Source organism: Dipodomys merriami, unplaced genomic scaffold (assembly GCF_024711535.1).
Source record: "Dipodomys merriami isolate MVZ:Mamm:240054 unplaced genomic scaffold, mDipMer1.0.p SCAF_9, whole genome shotgun sequence".
Taxonomy (NCBI): Eukaryota; Metazoa; Chordata; class Mammalia; order Rodentia; family Heteromyidae; genus Dipodomys; species Dipodomys merriami.
Genome location: NW_027206512.1, coordinates 11484278 through 11510603, shown reverse-complemented (window position 1 = coordinate 11510603; position 26326 = coordinate 11484278). Strand labels below are relative to the sequence as shown.

The 26326-nt window shown below is 36.8% G+C and overlaps 1 protein-coding gene across 7 annotated transcripts in view; it reads left to right on the top strand.

The window, feature by feature from the left end:
* The window catches only part of Ptpn13 (protein tyrosine phosphatase non-receptor type 13), a 196635-nt gene that overhangs the window by 35705 nt on the left and 134604 nt on the right, over positions 1–26326 (top strand). For all 7 annotated transcript variants that reach the window (XM_070012346.1, XM_070012345.1, XM_070012347.1 and 4 more), the window contains exons 2-5: positions 5435–5554; positions 17711–17889; positions 23606–23671; positions 25765–25950. In XM_070012346.1, coding sequence (XP_069868447.1) covers positions 5440–5554; positions 17711–17889; positions 23606–23671; positions 25765–25950 — 546 coding nt within the window. In that variant the 5' untranslated portion in view covers positions 5435–5439. The remainder of the gene's footprint in view (positions 1–5434; positions 5555–17710; positions 17890–23605; positions 23672–25764; positions 25951–26326) is intronic.

Genomic DNA, 26326 nt, shown 5'->3' with positions numbered 1-26326 from the left:
CAGTATTAATTACACCTCTAAAGCACCAGAGATGTAATCTTTGCAGGTAGAAAACTCATGGCAGTTACTTTGGCGTGTTTTTTTTTGTTGTTGTTTGTTTGTTTTTTTGGCCAGTGCTCAGGCTGAATTTAGGTCCTGGGCACTGTCCCTTGGCTTCTTGTGCTCAAGGCTAGAACTCTACCACTTGAGCCACAGTGCTACTTCTGGCTTTTTCTTTTTATCTGATATAGAGGAATCAAACCCAGGGCTTCCTGCATGCTAGCTGAGCACTCTACTACTAAGTCAGATCCCAGCCCTACTTTGGCTTTTTAAATTTCTTATTTGTAAAAAATAATCATGATTTAAACCCTAATTTCCTTTAAAAATGTAACCAAAACTCAATATCTTAACCCAAAATTTAACATATATAAGCCATATTTATAATATAAAAATCTGTGTAAAATATGTCCCATTTCTTTCACATGGAATACATGAGACTCATAAGCAATAACAGTCATTTAATTTTAAAAGTATTGTCATTTTCATGATTAAAAGTAGTTACTTGGTATATTAATCGACATTTCAAAGCTACATCTATTTCTTTTTTTAGCTAAAGTTACCTATAGATAGATTGGCGGGGGGGGGGGGAGGAGGGAGTGAAGAGGGTGGGAGGGGGTGGCTTTCCTTTCTCTTGCTTATTTTCTCACCCACTGAAAACTTGCTGTATTGACCCTGTCATAACTGGAACTGAGAAAAGAGATAGTGATGCAGTTCTTAATAACTCGCCTGTGTGTGTGTGTGTGTGTGTGTGTGTGTGTGTGTGTGTGTGTGTGTGTGTGTGTGTGTGTGTGTGTACACGTGCATGTGGTTGAATTCAGGGCTGAGTGCTGTTCTTAATAACTCGCCTGTGTGTGTGTGTGTGTGTGTGTGTGTGTGTGTGTGTGTACGTGTGCATGTGGTTGAATTCAGGGCTGAGTGCTGTCCCTGAGCTTTTCTGCTCAAGCCTAGAGTTCTAATACTTGAGCCACAGCTGCACTTACGGCTTTTTGGAGGTTACTTGGAGGTAAAGAGTCTTGTGGACTTCCCTGCCTGGTTTAGAACCACAATCCTCACATCTCAACCTCCTGAGTAGCAATGACTATAGGTATGAGCCACTGGTGCCTAACTGTTTTGAACTGTTTAGTTTGTTTTGAACTTTCTATGTAATTGGGAAAGGCCAAAGCTTTTCTTTGTGCATATTTAGTTGGATTTTCATTGGAATTGTACCACCTGTGACACTCCACAAAAATGTTTCTCCAAGTAGAGAGTACCCACTAAACCTATGAGCCTTCAGCCTGCTTTTCTATTGGGGCATCCTGTTCTATCAGTTCTCATTCTCCTCTAACTCCTTTCCTCCCTCTTCTTCCTATTTCCTTCCTCCCCTTGCTCCTTCCTCCTCCTTGGAGGTGCTCTAGGCACTTCAGATGTTATTTTGAAATGTAATTTACTGATTTAACATGTGCTTTCAATAGTATTTTTTTTTTTAGTATCTACATAGAGTTGTGTAAACCACTGGCACTATTAAACCTTAGGATGTGTTTATCCTCTGGGTAGGATTTTTCATAGCTCCTGGCTTGCCCTTTGTGTTGTCCTCCTTCCTTGTCTCTCCACTGTATTTGTAGTACTGTATTTGACTCTCTCTACAGTGTGCCCCTCCTTGCTTCTGCCTCATGGTGATAGGTAGCCCCAGCCTTTTATAGTCAGTGCCTTCTAGAACTCTGGAATGTCTATCAAGCCATTACAGCCTCCTTAGTTAGAGGTGAAAAGAAGTTTTCCTACATGTCTTATGCTTTGGGGAGACATGAAAATCATCTCAACTCTTCAACGAAATCATTCTTGTGTAATCCTCTTTTTACTATCCTGTGGGTAGGTTTTGGCACAGTCTAACCAGTTCTCAAACATAACACTGGAAATTTGCTACAAGGTAGTCTTTCCCACATGTCATTCTGGTATCTGATAACTAATAGCATCTTGATGCTTCTGTGGAAACTTTTAGTTCACTAATATGTTTTGTTAGGAAGATAATAACTCATTCCTCTGAGAAAGAAATTCAGCTTCTAAATTGTTTTTCTTCAATAAATGTGTTATTGTTACAATAAAGAATAAAAACCTAAAGACTATATGGGCTAGAAGTCTGAATAAATGATCACACTTTTTTTTTTTTGTCGGATGTGGGGCTTGAACTCTGGGCCTGGGCGCTGTCCCTCAGCTCTTCAGCTCAAGGCGAGTGCTCTACCACTTGAGCTACAGCTCCACTTCAGATTTTCTAGTGGTTTATTCACGATAGGAGTCTCATGGTCTTTCCTGCCTGGGCTGGCTTTGAATCTCAATCCTCAGATCTCAGCCTCCTGAGTAGCTAGGATTACAGATGTGAGCCACCAGCACCTGACCTGATCACACTTCTTTTAAGTTCAATAAAAATCCTTTGGCTTGAAATTTTCTTAATAGAGACCCAGAAACACAACAAATCAAAGAAAGGTTGGACAAATGGGATTGCATGAAATTGCAGAGCTTCTGCATGGCAAAGGACATAGCTAGCAAGATCAATAGAAAACCCACAGATTGGGAGATCTTCACTAGCCATACAACGGACAAGGGTCTCATATCTAAACTACGTGAAACTCAAAAAATTGAATCCCCCAACAACAAATCCTCAAAGAAACAACTGCCCAATAAATCAGTGGGCTAAAGACTTAAAGAGAAACTTCTCTGAAGAGGAAAGAAGGATGGCCAATAGACACATGAAGAAATGCTCAACCTCCCTAACCATAAAAGAAATGCAAATCAAAACAACACCTCACTCCAGTTAGAAAGGCTAAAATCAAGAACTCTAATAACAACAGATGCTGAAGGGGATGTGGACAGGAGGGAACCTTACTGCATTGTTGGTGGGAGTGTAAACTTATTCAACCACTTTGGAAAGCAGTATGGAGGTTCCTCACAAGACTCCACATAGAGCTCCCCTATGACCCAGCAATCCCACTTTTGGGCATTTACCCAAATGTTTACAAACAAAACCACACTAAAGCTACCAGCATGACTATGTTTATTGCAGCATTATTTACCATAGCTAAGATATGGAACCAACCCAGATGCCCCTCAGTAGATGAATGGATCAAGAAAATGTGTATATATACACAATGGAATTCTATGCCTCCATCAGAAAGAATGACATTGCCCTATTTGTTAGGAAATGGAAAAACTTGGAAAAAATTATATTAAGTGAAGTAAGCCAGGCCCAAAGAAACATAGGTCCCATGGTTTTCCTTATTTGCAATATCTAGTATATGTCTGAGTCAAGCAAAAAAGGTCAGATAAGTTAATGTTAGGGAAATGAACCCTAAGATATGTATTCAAATGTTTTTTTTTCTTTCATGTGATTGTTTCTAACACATTTATAAGATTATTTCTTTGTTGCTTTGTATGTCCCTCCCCCACAGTATAACCCCTGCTTTCACTGTATTTGATGTCGGTATAATTTTATGGAGGGGAAGGGGAAAAACAAATCGTTTATATATACAGGTGGACCCATTGCAACAATGAGATGTACAAGTCATTAAGTCGAAAATGAACTTTGGTGGGGGGGAGAGGTGGGTGGGGTGGGAAGGGGAAACAAAGGAGGAGGCTACAATGCTTGATAAGAAATGTACTCATTATGTTGCCCATGTAATTGTGACCCCTCTGTACAGTATTTTCACAATAAAAATTAAAAAAAAATCCTTGGCTTCTTTAAAATAGTATCTTATATCTTCCCTTTAACTACATTATGTCTGTAAGGAAACATGCCTCAGAAGCAGACTTTTAAACTTAAAATATTACAGTAAACATTTGAAAAGGGAAATTGAAAGACTAAGCTAGCCTTCTCTGTAACTAGAATAGCTTTTACTCAGTCTGGATTAATTATCATCAGTGTAAATTAAGAGTATTAGCTGTTCTTGTTAGTTGGGGAAACAAAATTAACTTATCTAAATCAGTCAAACCTATCAATATTTAAATAAATACATATATGTTGTTTTTTTTTTTTTTTTAAGGAAATGATGTTTCTAAGTACCATCTAACCTCTTTTTCAAACAACAATTTCTGGCCATCAAAAATGTGTGTGTGTGTGTGTGTGTGTGTGTGTGTGTGTGTGTGTGTGTGTGTGTGTGTGTGTGTGTGTGTGTGTGTGTGTGTGTGTGTGTGTGTGTGTGTGTGTGTGTGTGTGTGTGTGTGCGCGCGCATGCGCGCTGAAATTGGCTAGAAATTTAGCAATCACTATTGAAAAAAAACCACAATGTTTTCTTCAAGGCATTTCAGTTCAGTAAAGCTTATAGGACAATTTTGAGTAGCTACATTTTTTTTTCTTACAGAATAAAAACAGGATCATTGAGCCCCATAGAAAAATTTAAATTTTGTAAATATATCATCTACTTAATTAAATTTTGAAAAAAATTGATCCTATCAGATAATTATCCCACTCAACTTTGTAGAGTCTTAATTCATCAATGTAGAGTCTTAACTTACAAAGCATGTTCACAGACATAACCTCTTCCCTTCCCATACCTACTCCAATATGGCATTACTATTACAACTACTAGGGCTGGGAAGGTGACTCAGTGGTAGAGCGCTTGCATTGCATGCCTGAGGCCCTGAGTTCTATTCCTCAGCACCACATAAGCAAAATTTAAAAAAGCCGGAAGTGGCCCTTTGGCTCAAGTGGCAGAGCGCTTGCCTTGAGCTGAAGAGCTGAGGGACAGTGCCCAGGCCCAGAGTTCAGGTCCTACGACCGGACCAAAAAAAAAAAAAAAAGAACTATTACAACTACTACTTTTATTGTTATTAAATCAAATCACCTCTAAACACAGATTAGAGGAGCAAAGGGTAAGTTGACAAAATAGTTCCATTCACTGCAAAACTTGCAACTATAGTACATGTATATGTAAAGTATTATATATAGTAATAAAACGAAGATAAATTATGGAAGAAATGTGTTCCCCTTTATTCCCAGTTTCCTATTATGATTGCTATAGAATCTCTTCTCCATACTGTGTCACTCTTTGTACTTGGGATGGATAGGATGAAAATTGGAAATGAACTCTGAAAGACCTTGAATTGCTTTGGTTTCATGAGCCGATTTTGGTGCCTCCTGGTACACTGGTTTCTCTGTTCTCATGAAGCAGTCACTAACACTGTTTCCTAGTTCTGTCTCTGAGATTAATTGTTAGGCTAGATCAAGGGGTTATTTTGAGAGTTTTTCCCTTAATTCCCTTATACTTTTTAAGTTTTTAGATTGCAATACTGTATTTATACTGAAGGCAGTATTGAAAAATTAGGTAGAAAACTGGCTCATGGTATCCCGCCATGGACCTAGAGCTTTCACTAATAGAAGTGCAGTTGAGTGGCTAATGTGTGGACCATCCACTGCATTGTTTTTCAGGTAATATGCATGTGACGCTAGCTGAGGCCCTGGAGGTTCGGGGCGGACCACTGCAGGAGGAAGAGATATGGGCTGTACTAAACCAAAGTGCCGAAAGTCTCCAAGAACTATTCAGGAAAGGTAAGGCATTTAAAAAAATATTTTATTTTTCATACTGGATAACTGAAAAGCAGATACAGAGTTAGAAATTAGAATTTTTACTTCAGTATTGCTGTTTCTGATAGTGCACCATGCAATGAAAATGTCATGTTATCAAAATAAAAAAAAACTATTTCTTGTCTGATTGGACCTTAACCCTTAAGTGTAGAAAGTAACTATTAATAAAAGTGATTGTTGTTTTTAATTTTGTTTGATAGCGATGAGGATTTTACTCAGACCCTTGCACTTTTCTGGGCAGGTGTGAATCTCATCTCCAGCCCCTTTTTGCATTAATTACCTTCAAGGTATGGGCTTGCTTAATGTCCAGGCAGGCCTGGTCTACAGTTCCCCTAATTGTGCTTCCCTGTGTGTCTGGGAGTGACAGGAGTGCCACTGCTCCCAACAACTGTACTTCCACTGTACCTGGGATGACAGATGGGCACCACTGTACCCAGTTACTGGTTGAGAGAGAATCTCATAAACTTTTTTTGTAACCCTGATTGGTCTTGAACCTGAATGCCCTGATCTCTGCCTCCCAAGTAGCTAGGATCACAAGCTTGGGCCAGTGTGCCCAAACTAATAAAACACTATGTAAACAAATACAAAACATGTGTACCATTAAGCCGGGTGCCAGTGGCTCATGCCTGTGATCCTAACTCCTCAGGAGGCTGAGATCTGAGGATAATGGTTCAAAGCCAGTCTGGGCAGGAAAGTCCATGAGACTCTTATCTCCAATAAGAAAACCAGAAGTGGTGCTGTAGCTCAAATGGTAGAGTGCTAGTGTTGAGCTGAAGAGCTGAGGGATAGAGCCCAGGTCCAGAGTTCAAGTGTCATGACCGACCCCTCCCCCCCACAAAAAAAGTATCATTAAAAAAAAGTGAAGCCATGACAGGTGCAAAAAGGAGGATGTTTTGTGGTCCTGAGAACATGTAATAGGAGGATTTTACTTGGTAAAATCCATATAGAGAAAAGAAAGTCTTCCCTGCATAAATTGTTCCCGAACATAGACCTGAAAGAAAAGTAGAAGTGGATAAAAGGGAGGGGAGAAATTTCTGCAAAGAATTGTGCATTCTTCTTAAAGTAGGATAATGTAGGTCTAGTAAGTAGTTTGGTGCTTCCCTGTCAGTGGCCACTTCATTCAAATGGTTGTGTGGCATTTCAGTACTAGAAAAATTAGGCACCATTTGATTGTCCAAAACCATTTGGCATACTGATAAAGTTCCATATGAATACCATGTTTGTGGTTGACATCACATGTGTAACACCTATTTTGCAAAGAAGGAGAATAAATCAAGCTTCAACTAATGGAAGAATCAGGATTTATTTATTTATTGATTGATTGATTGATTTATTGGGTCTGGTCGTGGGGCCTAAACTCTGGGCCTGGGCGCTATTCCTCAGCTCTTCAGCTCAAGGCTAGCGCTCTACCACTTGAGCCACAGCGCCACTTCTGGCTTTTTTCTTTTTGCTTATGTGGTGCCGAGGAATGGAACCCAGGGCCTCAGGCATGCAAGGCAAGCGCTCTACCACTGAGCCACCTTCCCAACCCAAGAATCAGGATGTAAAACAGCATTAGTCAATTAGATGCAAGAAATGTGACAAATAGGTGAGTTTGTAGGTAGCAAAACTTATTAGAATGCTAATACTTGGGCCACATTACACACCTAAAATAAGAATCTCTGGTATGGATCCCAGTGATCTGTGTTTTAACAGGGGAATTTGGGTGCCAATCATGTATAGGATAGAATTGCTAAAAAGTAAGAGCCATGGGAATCTTTTGAAAAGGTGTAGGAATAGCCACTGATTACAAATCTTGTACACAGTGGAAGAGGGTTTGATGACAGATAGTAAAGCTTTATTGATGATATGGTTTTCCAGTCCAGGGTAGGAACAGTGTTAAGTACTAATAAATTTGGAAATCTTTGGTTAGCGGTACGATTAATCTAAAGAAAATGCATTATTTTTATTCAAAACCTTGTAGTTTTAAATTTACAGTGCTGCTTTCCTGGTTTCACTTTAATTTTTCAGAAAATTCAGAAGTATAGCCACTCTAGAGTTTTGTAGAGCAGAAAACCATGCTACAGAGGTGTTGTTGAAGGAAAGATAGGTTGGTGGAATTAGTATATTAACAATTAACAATAATCAATTACTGTTAAGAAACATCTACTTATGAGGTATTATGTGGATGATCTGAATAAATACAGTTGCCCAGAAGGGGTTTATTTAGATCAGACAAATGAATGTGCAAAATTTAGCACTTCAAAACATTGAGCCAAATGAATGACAGAGACAATGAATACTACAGACGTTCAGAGGAGGAAGAGATAATACCATATTTATTGTACTGATGGCACTGCTGTAAGTGATCAGGCCATGATTCAAAAAATATAAAGCAACTTACACATTGCAAGTACCTAAGGATTTTTCCTTCTTTCAAATTGAATGCCTGAATTTACTTGTTATTGTGAGATAGTTATTGCAGTAGACTTAGTGGATGTGTTGTAAAATTTATTGTGAGGCAGCTGTGTATTTACTGCTCAAAGGGAGCTGGTTTACCATAAGGCCTAAATTGCAGAGTAATATCGATAATACAGAGAAATTAAATTTGGCTGCTTTGGCAGTAGGAGATTAGCAATTATTACCATTGCCCAAAATTTATTTGGAGAAAACAAATGCTTATTTTTCATTGCTTATGTTTGCTAATTGTGTCATTTTAATACAAGTTCTTCTGTTGAATCATACCAAACTGCTGCTTTTTTGGGAATGAATTGTAGTATTTATTCTCTAATTACTCTTGAGTAAAATCAAGAATGATAATGGAAGAGCAAGTAAGATATGATGGTCTCTAAGAAGTTTGATCTTCTAAAATGTATTCTCCTGTGTGGGTTATCTTTGTCTTTATATCTGCTATATAAAACTTGAACTTGTTTGTTGCTTCTTTCTTTTTCAGTAAGTGAGAACAGCATGCTATAGGTATCTAAGCAGGTTTACTAGTGAATTGTGTGTGTGTGTGTGTGTGTGTGTGTGTGTGTGTGTGTGTGTGTGTGCGTGTGCGCGCACGCGCGCGCATCTGTGTACACTAAACCTCATGTTCTATTATTTATTGCTCTACCACTTGAGCAACATCTCCACTTCCAGTATTTTGTTGATTAATTAGAGATTTATTTCTTTATCATTTTGCACTCCTAGTAATTTAAAGCTATGAACATTTTTTAAAACAAAGTCTTTATGGTGACCATTCATAAAGAAAAAAAAAAACTATATCCAACTATGACCTTGTTGAAAGACACAATCTTCAAATTGAGCTTTTCTTCTGAGGCAGAAAAATGTAAAACTTTTAATAAACATGCAGTTCCAAACACAAAACTGATGGTGATGATGGTAATTGGTTATCCTTTTGTCATAAATTTCTTAGTTATTACCTTGTGGTCATTACTATGTATATCTGAATGATTACTGCTTGGAAATTTGAATTTTTTTCTTGTGGTCTTTTATGTGATCTAGCTATAATATATATAGCTATAATATATTTAATAATATATAATATATTATATAAAATATAATATGTAATATATAATATATATAATATAATATATAATATATAATAATCTAGCTATAATATATATTCTCTGTACTTTCTGCTTCAAAGCTTTAACTTCAGTTTGTTAATGCTGTGACTTCTACATTGTCTATATCATCATTATTACTTTCTGTATTTGGCCTCTAAAAATTCTTAGAGATAATTAAAATCAACTGTGATCCCATGGGTATGGTTTTATAATTATGTCTTTTGTAATTATATATTTTCATGTAATTATTATGATACGTATAATGATTGATGACTAATATAAAACTACTACTCTTTGTATTAAATTCTCTGTAATTTGCTTTTGATATTGCCACCTTACATAGTTAGATTCCATATACTTGTCCTTTATCTATAACTTCTGTGTTTTATAAAGAGTGGAGAATTGGAGAGTGTGTGTGTGTCTGTGTGCACGCACGTGCGTGTGTACGTGTAGTACAGTGTTTGGCTTTGGGGCACAGTATGCTCTACCATTTAAGCCAGTCTGCTTTTTTCTGGTGGTTATTTTACAGATGGAGTCTAAATGGGCTTCTCCAGATCTCAGCATCCTTAGTAGTTCGGATTATAGGCATGAGCTACCAATTTGAGCTACCAGCTCAAATTTCCATTTTCACTTAATTTTACCTCTTTGCATGCATGCATGTGTGCGTGTGCGTGTGCGTGTGCGTGTGTGTGTGTGCGTGTGTGTGTGTGTCTGTTGGTCTTGGGGCTTGAACTCAGGGCCTGGAAGCTACCAATACCAGCTCAAATGTCCATTTTCACTTAATTTTACCTCTTTGCGTGCGTGTGTGTGTGTGTGTGTGTGTGTGTGTGTCTGTCTGTCTGTCTGTCTGTCTGTCTGTCTGTCTGTCTGTCTGTTGGTCTTGGGGGGGCTTGAACTCAGGGCCTGGGCACTGTACCTGAGCTTTTTGTTGAAGGCTAGCACTCTACCACTTTCCATTATAGCCCACTTCCTGCTTTTTCCATGTTTAATTGGAGATAAGGGTTTAATGGATTTCCCTTCCAGGGCTGGGTGGGAATTTTGATCCTTACATCTCACCTTCCTAAGTAGCTTACTTTATTTACTTAAGAAGTGAAATTGTCATCACTGAAATAAAAGTTGGGGAAGAAGTTCATTAAAAGTCTTAATGCTTTATGTCTTCCTAATTATAGGCCTCTCAGTCCCATCTTACTAACTGATTGGGAAACATAGCTTATAATAATAATAATAATAACAATAGCAACATGTAGGTACAGGGCAAACAAACACAGTTTCTCTTGTACTTTCAGTCAGTACACCTTTGGTCACAGTAATATTTACTGAGGAGTGAGTCTGACAAGATATGAGGCCATATATAATGGATTGGAGAGCTTTGCTTTGTTCCTGGGTAGGAAAGCTCTGTCAGTTTCCTGTAAATCTATAGACTCAATGCAGTCCCAACAGACTTTATTTTTGTGGAAACTGAATTCATTCTAAAATTGATATGGAAATTCAGTGGATTTCCAGTAACCAAAACAACTTTTAAAAAAACAAAGTTTGTGGAGATTTACTGCCTAATTTCAAGACTTACTTTGAAGCTGTGGTGATCAAAATAGACAGATCAATGGAGCATAATAAGAGTGTGGAAAAACTCATATTTCTAATGAACTTCAAATTGGCCTTTTTAAACTTTTGAAAAAGAAAGCTTTTTTGGATTAAGAGTTTTTAAAGTAAATCTTTGTATGGTGTGTATGGCTTTTTTGAAAGCTAGATCCTACCTACTCCCTTTTTTATTACATTCCTAATTATCTACAGCCATAATTTTGTTGATTAAGAGGGTGTATCAGTTGTCTTTGACATGCTACATCTTGCCTTGCATTATAAGGCCAGAACTAGCAGGTCCTTCAGGTTAAATGTGTTTGAGTCAGATAAAATTATTCCATTTGTTCTCTGGAAACAAACTATAAAACATGAAATTAAGCTTAATATCTAGCATTCATAAAATGAATAACACAGATTGTTTGACAAGTACATGAAACACTTGTAACAAATGAACATTCTCTTACTCACAAGCACCAGTGATACATTGTACTAATTTAAACTTATCTTAACTTTAAATATTCTGAACAATTTTATAAATTTGAAGATTTACACATTTAATGGGAAAAGTTACTAGAGATCATGCTTTCTTGTCCTGTCTTTGGTGATAAATGTAATTTTGCTCACTGCATTTAAGTTTTATACTTACAGAAAACTTTTAATGTTGGGTATAACCTGTACAGTTTTTTAACTGTACAGCCTAATGAATTTCTATGAATGCATGTACACATCCATGTCCCCCCCCCCCCTCAGAGTGAGATATAAGACATCTTTAGCACTTACTTAGAAGGCTTCCTCAAGCTCTCTTTTTTTTCCTCATCAATTCTTGGTACTCAAGGATAGTCACTACTATTACATATCACAGACAAGTTTGGTCTAGTTTTGGGGATCACATAAAAAGAACCATAAGCCAGGCACTTGTGCCTCATGCCTGTAATCCTAGCTACTCAGGAGGCTCTAGAATGCTACATGTCTCCCACTAGAAACTGGAAACGTACTAATCTACTAACCTTTCATCTGGCTCTGGGAAAAAATGGAATAAATTCCAGTCCCTTTGGATGTTACTGGTTTTTCTGCCTTTGTATATTCTAGGCCCCAGAAAATAAAATGAAGTAAATGAGTTCGTTCTTTTAGTTTAACAAAGCCTTTGGTTTTATTCAGATAGCAAAGGTAGAAGAACAAGAATATCCTTTTTTTAACTTGAAACTTTTATCTGCAGTTGGCAGGAGAGAATAAAACCTACTCTTTATAAAAGACTTTTACCATAAAACTAACTTCTTTTACTAATTATGTCTATTAGCATTTGGCAAAATACAATGTGACAGATGATCAAGAGTCCAAGGTTGTTAGATGGCAACACAAGTGCCAGCACTTTGAGAAGCTAAGTACTTCATTCCAAAATTTCTGAGGCAAAATTGTTAAAAGCTATAGCAAGAAGATTGTTTTAAGTAGATGTTACCATTCACAATTAACATTTTTAAACCATATAAATATGATGGTCAATCAAGATATGATTGTTGCTCAGGGAGAGCACCCAGACCCTGAGTTCAAGCCCTATAAACAACAAATAAACAAATACATATGTACATACATACATAAAATAATTACTTATGTAACCCCTTCTGTACATCACCTTTACAATAACAATAAAAATATATGTTAAAAAATGAAACTAGAGGGAACTGTTTAGATTTTTCTCTGTATCCTGTAGCTTCAGAGATAAGAATGTGCCTTTCCTCTAGGCTTAAGGAGGGCAGAGTATAGGTATTAAAATGGATCTTATGGCCTCTCTAGGACAGTGACTTTCTCTGTAAACAGTTTTCACTAATGCCAGTGTGTCATATTTTAGGGTAAAACCTACAACCTATCAGTAGGAAAGACACTTTCTAAAAGCCAGTGTCTTCCTTTGTTATTTAGCCAGCTTCCTCTTTATAGACAAAAAAGCTATTTTGATCTCATTTTAGTCAAAAATTATTTGATAACTCTTTGGCCTTTGTAATACAATGATTTTATTACAGTTTGGATAAAATAGTTTGTAACATTTCCTGGCTTATTTTTGCCTCACTTTTAGCTCGTTTTAGCTTTTCTTGTTTTTTGTATTACTTGTAGTTGTCAAGAAGGGTGAATTAAAGACTGATTCTAATTTAATTTAACTAAGTAATTCTAATTTAATTTAATTCTAATTTATAAGCTGTAAAATAATTGCAAAACATTCTGGAAGTATATAACACTCATACAGATGCCATTTTAGGATGAATTAGCAGGTTGACATAGAATTGGAAATAGGTATAAGAACAGAAGCATAATTGAGCTGTGATATCTTTTTTTTTTTTTGGTTGGTCATGGGGCTTGAACTCTGGGACTGGACATTGTCCCTCAGCTCTTGAGCTCTTCAGCTCAAGGTGAGCACTCTACCACTTGAGCCACAGCGCTACTTCTGGTTTTCTAGTGGTTAATTGGAGATAAGAGTCTCACGGACTTTTCTGCCCTGGCTAGCTTTGAACTATGATCCTCAGATCTCAGCCTACTGAGTAGCTAGGATTACAGGCGTGAGCCACCAGCGCCTGGCATCTTTTTTTTTATATAGTACAATTTGTGTTAGCCTCCTGATTACAGTTGTGCACCACTGTGCCTGATTCTTAGTCTTTACATAAATGTGGGACAAAAAAAGCTGAGGGGTGGCCTAAAGGAAATGAAAGATTTCTCAGCGAAGAAAAAGCATGAACATTTAGTACTCTGGGTTTTAAGAGAACTTTGAAGAGAGGCTTGAAGATGTTTCTCTGCATATCAGATTTCTGCTTATTTCTAGCTTTGTTCTTCTACTTGAAATTCTGTCTGAGAAACTTTTTCTGAGGAATGTTGGTAAGTCTCTGAATAGAATCACTTGATACTGAAATTAGTTCATATTGGTTTACTCTTTCATAATAGCATTCTTGAGTACAAGTGAATGAACAACTGAAATATAGGACATAAAACTAAACTTCTGGAATTCTTTTGTTAGCATTCTTTGATTTTGGAAACATTTCCTTTAAATTCCTTCCTTTTAGTTGTCAAGAAGGGTGAATTAAAGACTGATTCTAACCACAACTCTCGATTTCTTCACTTGTTGGTTTACATAACTCCTTACAATTACTTAAAAATGTATTTTGTGGTTTGACTGTTTTCTCAATACTCTAATACTTAGATGTCATGTGTGTGTTTTGGAAAGTTGACAGCAATATAGTTGTGATCACAGTTGTACTAGCTTTATTATTTATCAGTTAAATAACACTTTGAAAATGTATCATTTCTCTGTTTTTTAAAAAGCAAAATTATAATCCATCAAGATAATTTATTTCTCACTATTCCTCTGCCAACAATTCTTGATGTTCGCTCTCCAAACTTAATCATTTCCTGACTACATGCCTTTGCTTTGGCAGTTTGTTCTGTTTGTAATACTACCTTTAGCTACAGTTACATGTTACCTTCTTAAAGAGACACACATACTAAAAAAATTTCTCTGTACATTTCAGTTAAGGTAATTTTGCTGTCTGCAAAACTCTCTTGTTTTTCTCTTAAATACGTTTTATATCTTGTGTTTATGTGTACGTTTTATTTTTCAAACAGTATTTTTGATTTTATTAGCAAATGACTTTCAGTGTTGAAAAGATTATGCTAATCTATATAGTACTTAAGATTATTCTGTCCATTAGGTGTTCCACAAAAACAAATGCAACTAAAAGTCTATTACCATTTCCTGCCAAGGGCCATTTGGATATTATAACATCATTCACAGACCATATAAAATCACCAATACAGATAGATAGAACATGGAAAGCCAATTAAAAGCATATATATTTGTTCATTGTGCACCAAGTGATTTCAGGGACTTTATATGGCTCAAGTGTCAAGAATTTCTCACCCCTTTTTATACTATGAAGTTGAAGGTAAAATACACATTTTTGCCAGAGTAGTAATAGTTTTATTGACTTTAGTTGTATTGGTCAATGAGTAAATCTCAGTTTTAGAGTGATAAGCCATAATAGACTGCTTTCACTTTCAACGTCTTCTAGTTGGTGTTACCATGGTGAAAACAAGACAGAGTTGGTCTGTGGCCTAGGATGAGGAGGAAGAGTATAGCAAGCCCTTTTCTAGTTTGTGCAGATACCAGTATCCAGCTGATCCCTACCTATTCTGTATACCACTATTCTACATACCACTGCAGGATATAGTATTTAGATGTGATCATCTATACATTTGAAACAGTAACAGCTGTATCGGAAATCATTAGGAAACTGTTCAAATTAAAGGCTGTCAAGAATTAGCCATGGGAATTAGAATGTCAGCCTCTGACCTATGTTGAAACCTGGAACTTGGGAACTGACAGAAAGGCTAATAAGAAAAATTAAGAGTAGGGTAAACATTAGCAGTGGTGAAAAAAGTATTAGAGGGAGTTATAGCACAATACTTTCAAGTATACACAAGAGAAGAGGAAGATCCTGGGGAAAAAGGGAGAAGAAACAGTTTATGCCCATTTTAGGAGTGCCCTAGGGTCTCTTCATTTCCTTTTTTTTTTTTTTTAAGCAAAACTAACCAGTATTTAATGAATAGAAAGACAAGCTTCCTTTCTCTCTCTCTCTCTCTCTCTCTCTCTCTCTCTCTCTCTCTCTCTTAAACACACACACACACACACACACACACACACACACACACACACATTTAAATTTTATTTTTATTTAATTTTCTTTTCTTTTTTTCTTTTCGTCGGTTGTGGGGCTTGAACTCTGGGCCTGAGCGCTGCCCCTCAGCTCTTCAGCTCAAGGAGAGCGCTCTACCACTTGAGCCACAGCGCCACTTCCAGTTTTCTGGTGGTTAATTGGAGATAAGAGTCTTGTGAACTTTCCTGCCTGGGCTGGCTTTGACTCCGACCCTTAGATCTCAGCTTCCTGAAAAGCTAGGATTACAGATGTGAGCCACCAGTGCCCAACTTCTTTCCCATATTTTTGGCAGACTGTTTCCTAATTTATTCCATCACAGAAGGGAGAGTACATCTGAAGACTCATTGCTGCTCTGACCCTGTTTTTTCTAGTCTTAAAACCTTCCCTTCCACATAGGAGGGAAAGCATGCAACCTGTGTCTCTTTGGGCCTGACTTCCTTCACTGAACAAAACTTGAAGCCTTTTAAAAAACAAACAAACAGACACATAACTCATTTTATTGGTGATGGATTCACATAACTTTAAATACAGTCTTCTATATCAGGAACTCGCATATATCTCTGATTCTGACTCTCACACTTCAGATCCAAGTGTCTTTGACATCTCTGCTATCAAGGAAAAATTTTATGTTTCCAGTTACTCAGTTCAACCTGTTAGCATCATCAGATTGCTTTCACTCCCATGTAATCTGCCAGGAAATTCTGTTTTTACTACCTCAAAAATAAATTGTTTCCATCAAATTCTCACTTCTACTGCTCTTACCTTGATTTCAAACCTTTATCACCTTGTTCCATGTAGGATTACATTGGCTTCCTAGTAAATACAATAAAAGTTATTTTCATAAAATTATATACTTTTTTTGATAATACTATTCCATGATCTTCTGTAAATTCCTTATATCTTGACCTACAATGATATCAGAATAATGCACTCAGATTAAATAATGGAATTGACAGTCATAGCCTTCTGTGAACCCAGGTCACCCAACAGTTAGCTTAAACCCTACATCGATATTAGAAGGCAAAATTAAATTCCTTCAAATGAGTCTTTTGACCTTTTTAATGGATTGCTTGCTTTACTTTTAGGAAGAGATCACCTAACTCTAAAGAATATTTTTAGCCTTCATATATAGTGAGCTTTCCAGCTATACAGGCAAACATTAAAGCCAAAACTTAAGAGACCCTAGTAGTTATATTGGTAATATACAACAAGCTGCCTGAAATTCTAGTGTAATGATGAATCAAAATAAATGACAAAATTCAAATTCAAGAAAAGAACATTCTGGGGCTGGGAAGGTGGCTCAGTGGTAGAGCGGTTGCCTTGCATGCCTGAGGCCCTGGGTTTGATTCCTTAGCACCACATAAGCAAAAAGAAAAAAAAAAGCCGAAAGCGGCGCTTTGGCTCAAGTGGTAGAGCGCTAGCCTTGAGCTGAAGAGCTGAGGGACAGCGTCCAGGCCCAGAGTTCAGGCCCCATGACCGGACCCCCCCCCCAAAAAAAAAAAAAAAAAAGAAAAAAACATTCTGTTTGGTTGGTTGGTTTGAGTTTTGATTTGTTTGGATTTTTGAGAAAATGTCTCACTAGGTAGCCTAGGCTAACCTCAAACTCTTGATCCTCCTACCTCAGGCTCCAGTGTTGGGGTTATAATACCATGCATGGCAACCAAAAAATTTTGACTTAAAAAGCAAACAACTGCCTCTCCCAGATCCTTTAATTATAGTTGGAACCCTTATTAATCTTAAATCTGAGGAAATTAGTTTATGAACATTATGGTCCAAATTAAGGAATCTTAATCAGGGAATTTGGCATAAATGAGATACATGTGTATTAGTGAAGTTCAGAACCTATGTATGGAGTTTTGTATTGGGGTACCATGTCTTGAGGGACTATAGCTTTCACTAATTTCTTAAAGGAATCCAGGGAATTTAGAGGGAATTGTGGATTCCCTCTAAAATTTAAACCTACTGATCCTTACCTATTCTATATACCACTATAATAAAACAATTGAACCAACATTAATTTTTATAACCAGTAATAAACATTCACAAGTTTTTTAGATCTGTCTTCCAGATTTGAATTACTAAACTAAATCAAGTCATTAACATTAACAATGCTAGCATTTGCATTTATATAATACCTATTGTTGATTTCAATGTGTATAACCACAACATCTATGCATATATAATATATATGCTGGAATATATTGGTACTAATGTAAGTAGTACAGTGATATTACTTCTTCTGATAATAATTTTAAGAAATTTTATCTTTTTTTTTTTTGGATACAATTATGAACCAGTAAGCATAGCTGATCCTGCTGCCCTTGGCTTCATCATTTCTCCATGGTCCCTTCTGTTGCTGCCATCTGGTAGTGTGTCATTTACAGATGAAAATATTTCCAATCAGGACCTTCGAGCATTCACTGCACCAGAAGTTCTTCAAAATCAATCACTGACATCTCTCTCTGATGTTGAGAAGGTAACTTAGATTTTAAATCTTTACTTTGTTTTAATATTTGTTTTAATATTTTAATGTGAGTAGGCAAGACAATGGGCTACGCCAGCCCCTGAAAAAAAACTTAATAATTATGTGTTCAAAAAGCTTATTTTACTTAAGAATTTCAAACAGTTCTAGACAAAATTATGAATTTCAGCAAAATACTAAAACAATTGAGAGACTGTTAATTCATGCCTACAAAGAGTTGTGAAATACCTGTCGTGTATACAACACTGCTGTAGGAAAGATACAAAACTGAGTTGGAAGTAGGTTCTGATGAAGGTGTACAGAACAATCTGTAATATGTCAGGATGAGATGATTTCTGTGTAGAGGAATAAAATGTTAAGTAGCATTTGCCTTGGGCCATGAGAAACTACTAGATTTTAGATGAGTACAAATACATAGAAAGAACATTTTCCTCAAGGTTAATAGTGTGGAAAATGACAAGACGTATAAATTATTCACTGTGGATGGAAATGGTTTATCAGAGCAGCTAGGCTAAAGAAACTGTAGCTAAAGAAGCAAGGGGACTTGAGAGATTTTGTCCTAAATGTACTAGGGATCATATTAATAGAATTGTGATACAATGAGTTTATGCTCCCCCTCCCCCCAGTTTTTTGGTGGTTAATTGGAGATAATGAGTTTGTGGACTTTTCTGCCCAAGCTGGCTTTGAACTACAGTCCTCAGATCTCTTGAGTAGCTAGGATTACAGACATGAGCCACTAGTGTCGGCTTACATTGTATTTTAATCTGGAGAGAAGAACAGATAACTCTATCCTGGAGAATATATAAAAGTGAACATAAAGAAATGAAGGCAAAACTAAGAAATAGACAATTCATGTGAACAGTGAAGAAGAAGGAAACATTATGTTAGAAACAATCTGGCTATGATGATATTGACATAAAAACTTTTGTGCAAATGTTTAAAATATCAGACTATGGGTCCGGAATTTCTGGAAAATTCAGAATCTGCAGTGAACCAACTTTCTTTTCATTCATCATTCCACATAAATGTAAAAAAAAACTTAGTAATTTCCTGATAATAAAATTGCTGTCAAAATGCACATTTTACTTTTTGCTACCCATTGCTAGTTGCAATCTACAGTGATGCTAGCCCTTTTTGCTGATGGCAATATTTTCATTTTCAGAGATTAAACTAGAGGTCGGCCTCTTGATTTAGTCCATCAGTAGTATATATGAAGAAAAAACTGATGAGAATTGGTAGGATATTTTGGGATTAAGATGATCTCTCTTTTATATTTTAAGAACTACATACATTTTGGAAGTATAAACAATCAGCAGAGGGAAACAATAGCTTTGAGGTGATTGCAGTACTTTAAGGCATTAACCCTAAGAAACTTCTCCATGAGATGAGGAACTTGAAAAGGACTTTGTTTACTGTAGGTATATACAGTATTGGTCATTGTTCATGGAGTTATTAAAATGTATAGATAATGTTTTATTTAGCTGAAAAAAATATATATAGTTACGCAGTATTTTAACAGTATGAATTCATCCTGTGCCTTGTCTGATTTCATTTAATAGTAATATACTTTTTGACTCTTATGTCAGTGAAATGGCATCTTTTTTCCTTCTTTATTAAGATTAAGTGATTAAGGATTACATAAATTTCACAAAATTCATAATATTGTGGGATAGTGATACTTAGTTTAAGTCACAAACACATTTTTTTCTCTTTTTTTTTTTTTGATTGGTTGTGGGGCCTGAACTCTGGGCCTGGGTACTGTCCCTCAGCTCTTCAGCTCAAGGCTAATGCTCTACCACTTCGAGCCACAGAGTCACTTCTGGCTTTTTCTGCTTATGTGATACTGAGGAATCGAACCCAGGGCCTCCTGCATGCAAGGCAAGCGCTCTACCACTGAGCCACCTTCCCAGCCCCACAAACACATTTTAACCTTCACCAGGTGCATTGTCATTATCATGGTCTATGAAGCTTATAAACTCTACAAACTTTGACACTACAGCTATTTTTTCCAAATCAAGTGATATGGACATTTCTTTCCTTTTGCTTGGTGTAAGCTGTTCCTTCTTTCTCTCTCATTCCCTTCCTCCCATCGCTGCCCATGAGTTGCTTAGTTCACTTTCATTCATGTCCAGTGCAGCTGATGGGCTCCTCTGTTGTATTTTTCCCCTGTTACCCTCTGATTCTGTGCCCTTCTCCTAGCTTCCCTTAGATGTGTACATGTGTATACCATATGTGAGGTCAAGAACATGGAGTCAGGCTGGGATGTAGCTCAGTGGCAAAGTGCTTACCTAGCAAGTGCAATGTCCTGGGTTCGATCCCCAGTACCAAAAAAGAAAAGACAAAAAAATACAGTTAAAAAAAAAAAAACCCAAACAAGAACATGGAGTCATCTAAAAATGATGTGACAAATTAAGAAGAGGTCCTTTGTTTCTGGAGTTTACTTTGTCATATCTCCTTGCATTTTGAATTTAACATCTGCATATTACAGAGACCATGTGCTGTTTGTCTCTTTGAACGTGGCTTATCTTGCTTAACATGATTTGTTTTAGTTCCATACATTTCCCTGAAAATGCCATTATTTTGTCCTTTCTAATGGCCGGGTAACATTCCATTGTATATAGGTACCATAATTTTTTGATCCATTCATCTGTAGTGGGGCATCTGAGTTGTTTCAGTATCTTGGCTATTGTGAATAGTGCAGCAATGAACATGAAAGTGCATGTGTACTTGTATCCTGGTTCCTGTTGGTTGATGCCTAGCAGTGGTATGGCTGGGTCATAGGGAAGGTCTATATTTAGCTTTCTGAGGAATCTCTAGACTGCTTTCCAGAGTGCTTTTATTAGTTTACATTCCCACCAGCAATGCAGTAGGGTTCTTCTTTCTCCATATCTCAGCCAACATTTGTTGTTGGCTGAATTTAGGATATAGGCCATTCTGACTGGGGTAAAGTGGTATCTCAGGGTTGTTTTTATTTGCATTTCCTTTACGGCCAGGGATGATGAACATTTCCTCATGTGTTTCTTTGCCATTTTTGTTTCTTCTTCTGAGAAGTCTCTCGTTAGTTCCCTTGCCCATTCAATGATTGGTTTATTAGATTTGGGAAGGATTATTTTGTTGAGTTTCCTGTATACAATAGATATTAAGCTTTTGTCTCTGATATATTGCTGGTAAATATCTTTACGCTGTTGGTTGGCTGTCTTTCTAGTTTGGAAGCTTAGGTTTTTAGCTGTGCAGAAACTTTTTATTTTAAGGTAGTCCCATTTGGCGAGTCTCTTTCCAATTTGTTGTAACCCTGGGACTTTGTTCAAGAAGTTCCTGCCTGTGCCTATAAGTTCAAGTGTCTCTCCTACTCTGTCCTGCAGTAGTTTCAGAGTTTGGGGTTTGATGTTGAAGTCTTTAATCCATTTTGAGTTGATGTTAGTGCATGGTAACAGGCCGGGGTCCATTTTTAGTTTTGAAATGGCATCTTAAATTCTGTGTGTGGTCATCACTTTAGGAGATAATCTCTTAAATGGGTCTAATGTCTCAAAAAAATAACTACTTAATTATAGTAAAGCCATATGTATCTGAGATTTACAAACTTAAACTGATTTATACAAGAATCTCATTCTCTAGTTATGAAAAATTTTGTGTAGGCATCTATGAATCCTTTCTGTAAGGCATTTAGAATCTACAACAAAAGAAAAAAGTAGGACTGAACCGTGATACCTCATCACACTTGTATTCTCAGCTACTTGGAAGGTGGAGCACAGGGAGATGATAGGTAAAGACTAGCCTGAGTAAAAACTTACTGAGATTGCTCCCCCCCATCCTCAAAACATAAACTAGAAGCTGGGTGCTGGTGGCTCATGTCTGTAGTCCTAGCTATTCAGTAGATAGAGATCTGAGGATCATGATTCGAAGCCAGCCAGAGCAGGTGGTTTATTGGAGATTAGAGTTTCACGGACTAGGAAAGTCAGCCCAGGCTGACTTTGAACCATGATCCTCAGATCTCAGCCTCCTGAGTAACTAGGATTACAGGCGTGAGCCACTAGCGCCCGGCAGTGTGAATACTCTTAACACTATTGAAATTATATATACACTCAAAAATAGTTCATATTATGTGCTTCCTTTTTAAATATAACTTTATTGTTGCTTAATAACAACAATACGGAGGGATTACCACTACATAAGTCAGGTAATGTGTGCATTTCTTTTTTTGGATGATATCACCCCTTCCTTGCTTTCTTTTTTTTTTTTTTTTTTTTTTTTGGTCCGGTTGTGGGGCCTGAACTCGGCCTGAGCACTGTCCCTCAGCTCTTCAGCTCAAGGCTAGTGCCCTACCACTTGAGCCACAGCGCCACTTCCAGTTTTTTTCTTTTTGCTTATGTGGTGCTGAGGAATCGAACCCAGGGCCTCAGGCATGCAAGGTAAGCGCTCTACCACTGAGCCAACTTCCCAGCCCCTTCCTTGCTTTCTTAAAGGTGTTTCTTTTTAAAACAATTTTTAAGGCCTTAAATAGTGGTTTTGATTTGTTTTGTTTTGTTTTTGTTGGTCATGGGGCTTGAACTCTGGGCCTGAGTGATGTCCCTCAGCTCTTCAGCTCAAGGTGAACGCTCTACCACTTGAGCTACAGCGCCACTTCCTTAAATAGTGGTTTTGAGAAGTATAAAAACATTGTAGAAATTTAGCTCTTGGACTGGGAAGGTGGCTCAGTGGTAGAATGTTTGTCTTGCATGTATGAGGCCCTGAGTTCAATTCCTCAGCACCATATAAGCAGAAAAAGCCAGAAATGGCGCTGTGGCTCAAGTGGTGGAGCACCAGCCTTGAGCTAAAGAGCTGAGGGACAGTGTCCAAGCCTAGAGTTCAGGCCCCACGACCAACAAACAACAAAAAAAGAAATTTAGCTCTTGGTTTTGGAAGTATAGAATGATAGAAGGCTTCCTTTAACATTTAGTTCAATCCTCAGAACTGCTAAAAAAGAAAAAAGAATTTGCATCTTTAAATAAAGGATCCCTTTATCATTCTGTTGCACTAGCTATAAACTAATTTCTGGTAATATATATAGTGTAGTGCCTTAATGAGATAGTTCTATCATGTAACATTTTCATTATATCAGTTTTTAAAAATGTAGCATCTAAACTTGGCAGACCTTGGGCTGTGTACATGTTAGAACATCTTAACTTGAAAGCAAAATAATACAAATTCTGTATACATTACTTCAGGATTAACTTAAGAGAAATTGCTCCAGTGTATAAAATGACATTAATGTTTGCTAAAACATTATTGATAATGTCAGAAATGTAGAAAAACCATACCTGCCTATTAATAACAGATTGAGTAAATTAATAGTTTACAGTACACAGTAAAATTCTATGCAGCAGTCAAATAAAGGTTTCCAAGCAGAAAAATCTCTTTTGGAAAGTTAGAAAAATAGGCCATGAGTAAATTTTAATGTTTCTCACATTCTATAAAAGAAGAGGAAAGTAATATATATTTGTATTTGTTAGAATTTGCATTAAAATTTTAAATAAAACATAATAAAATGATTATAACATGAGTTCAGAAATGAAAAAAAGCATTGTAATAATTTTTAATCATTTTGTTTTAAGCTCTCATCTTTTATGTAAGATATAAAATGACAGTCTCAAAATACATGTTATGCTTTCTTTGGAACAAAGAAATTTGTTTTATCTCATTTTATCGTAATTATAAAAATTTCTGTTCCTAGATCCACATTTATTCTCTTGGAATGACATTGTATTGGGGAGCAGATCATGAAGTACCTCAGAGCCAAGTAAGTCAAGATTTTGCATTTGTTATGCTTTTTACATTTTAGTTTTACACATATAGAAAAGCTCTTTGTGTTATATGTGTTCTACAGCATTATGCAAGGCATGCTACTATTTATGTACTATCGGGATGAAAGTGCAGTATTCTCAGAAACGTAGCAATAACTACCCAGATTTCAACAATTCATCCTGAGAGAAGGAATTGACCACTGATAATACTCAACCAGGCATGGTAGTATATATCTGTAATCCCAACATTCAGGACAGAGACAGGAGAATCTCAAGAGGACTATAAATTAGAGGCTGAGAGACATACCACATTCAATGGTAGCCCTTTTTTTTTTTTTTTTTTGTCAGTCATGGGGCCTGAACTCTGGGCCTAGGCTCTGTCCCTAAGCTCTTCAGCTCAAGGCTAATGCTCTATCACCTGAGCCACAGAGTCACTCCCAGCCTTTTCTGTTTATGTGCTGCTGAGGAATCAATCCCATGGCCTCATGCATACAAGGAAGCACTCTACCACGGAGCCACATTCCCAACCCAATGGTAGCCTTTTTGAACTGTGTATGTATGCACATACACATCATATATAAGAGAAATCATGTGTAAGAATTCAGAAATATAAGAGAAATATAAGAGAAATGAGAGTATATTTTATTTCTTCTATTATGATGACTTATAAGAGGGATGATAGCCAGGTGCCAGTGACTCATGCCTATCATCTCAGGAAGCTGAGATTCAAGAATCAAGCTTATATGGCCTGAGGGCTGGATGTTTCCATCCCTAGTACATGTCAGTTTTTTCCCCCCATCAGCACTAGAGGAAAGCCCAAGTTGCTCTACTTGCCATTCCTTGGTATTATTACTATTTTTATTTGTGGATGTACAGGGGGGTATTTTAAATGTTTATATAGGGGGTGGGAAGGTGGCTCAGTGGTAGAGCGCTTGCCTTGCATGCATGAGGCCCTGGGTTCAATTCCTCAGCACCACATAAGCAAAAAGAAAAGAGCCGGAAGTGGCACTGTGGCTCAAGTGGTAGAGCACTGGCCTTGAGCTGAAGAGCTGAGAGACAGCGCACAGGCCCAGAGTTCAGGCCCCACGACCGGACCCCCCCCCCAAAAAAAAAGTTTACATACATACATATATATATATATATATATATATATATATATATATATATATATATATATGCATGTGTGTATTCATGTATGGATGGATGGATGGATGGAGGATGGATAGATGTACTTACTTATTTTGGTGGTGCTGGGGATTGAACCTAGGGACCCACTCATAAGCAAATGCTCTATTACTGAACTCCATCCTCAGAACTATAGTGGCTTCTTTTAAGTTTACTTGAATTTCTTAGTGGATGATGTTGATTGTCTTTCATAATATTTTACAAGTTTGGTTAAAAGTCTCATTCTAGTTTCTTAATTTCATCAGATAATTGGAAGTTGTGTGTGAGTGTGCACGTGTGCACATATGCATGTGTGCACATGCTGGTTCTGAGACTTGAACTTGGGGCCTACCAGCTGCCCCTGAGCTTCTTTGGCTCAAGGCTAGCACTCTGCCATTTGAGCCACAATTCCATAGTTCTTGATTTATTGCAGTATCTGATATCTTCTACTTTATTGTGGAAATGACTAATTAATTTTATGGAGAAAATAGATTGTCTTATGGAATATTATTAGGAAATAGTTTACTTTCCCTAATGATGTATATATAAATAGCTATTGAATAATAGAAGATAACTTATTACCCCCAGTAGTTCCCACTAAATGGTATAACATGGGAATTGATTTTCAGAACATTTGAATAACCAAAGAATTCCATGTCTTAATCAAAAGAAAGAATTTTTTTTTTCTGTAATACTTCTTGTCTGGGAAAATATATGCTAACCATTTTCTGTCAAAAATATCTTTGGTCTAAGGAAAGATGAAATATAGAGATCAATTCTAGAAAAGAAAGAACACATTTTCTCCAAGTATTTGAAATGTGTTTACTGTGTGTCCTGGGGTTCCAGAATGGTTTTTTTTTTTTTTTTCCATAGTAGAAATAGGATTTAATACTAGTGATTAACATGGCTTTTCTTTTATTTTTAGCCTATTAAACTTGGAGATCATCTCAACAGCATACTGCTTGGAATGTGTGAGGATGTTATTTATGCTCGGGTTTCTGTCCGGACTGTCCTAGATGCTTGCAGTGCCCACGTTAGGAATAGCAATTGTGCTCCTTCCTTTTCCTATGTGAAACAGTTGGTAAAACTGGTTCTGGGAAATCTGGCTGGGGTAAGCTACCTTTCCAACTTGTAAGCATAATCACATTTCAAATTTAGTATTTAAGCATTTTCTTTAAAGATGGCATTTTAAAAAAAGATAACTTCAATTTTCTTCATGAAGATTACATATAAATAAATAAACAAACAAATAAATAAATATTATCCAGGAGTTCTTATCTAATGTGCTATAACCATTTGCTTAAGTATAAAAATCCAAATAAGGCTATGAAAAATAATAGAAAAAATTAAAATTCAATTGGAATTTGTGGGAAAGGGGTACAAATTATAATTGCATTTAAAAAGTTGTCCTTTGAGACAGATGCTGTCAACTAAACAGTTGTTGTCAGATGAAAGTGAACCTCAGTAAAGGCTGTGAAATGGCAGGT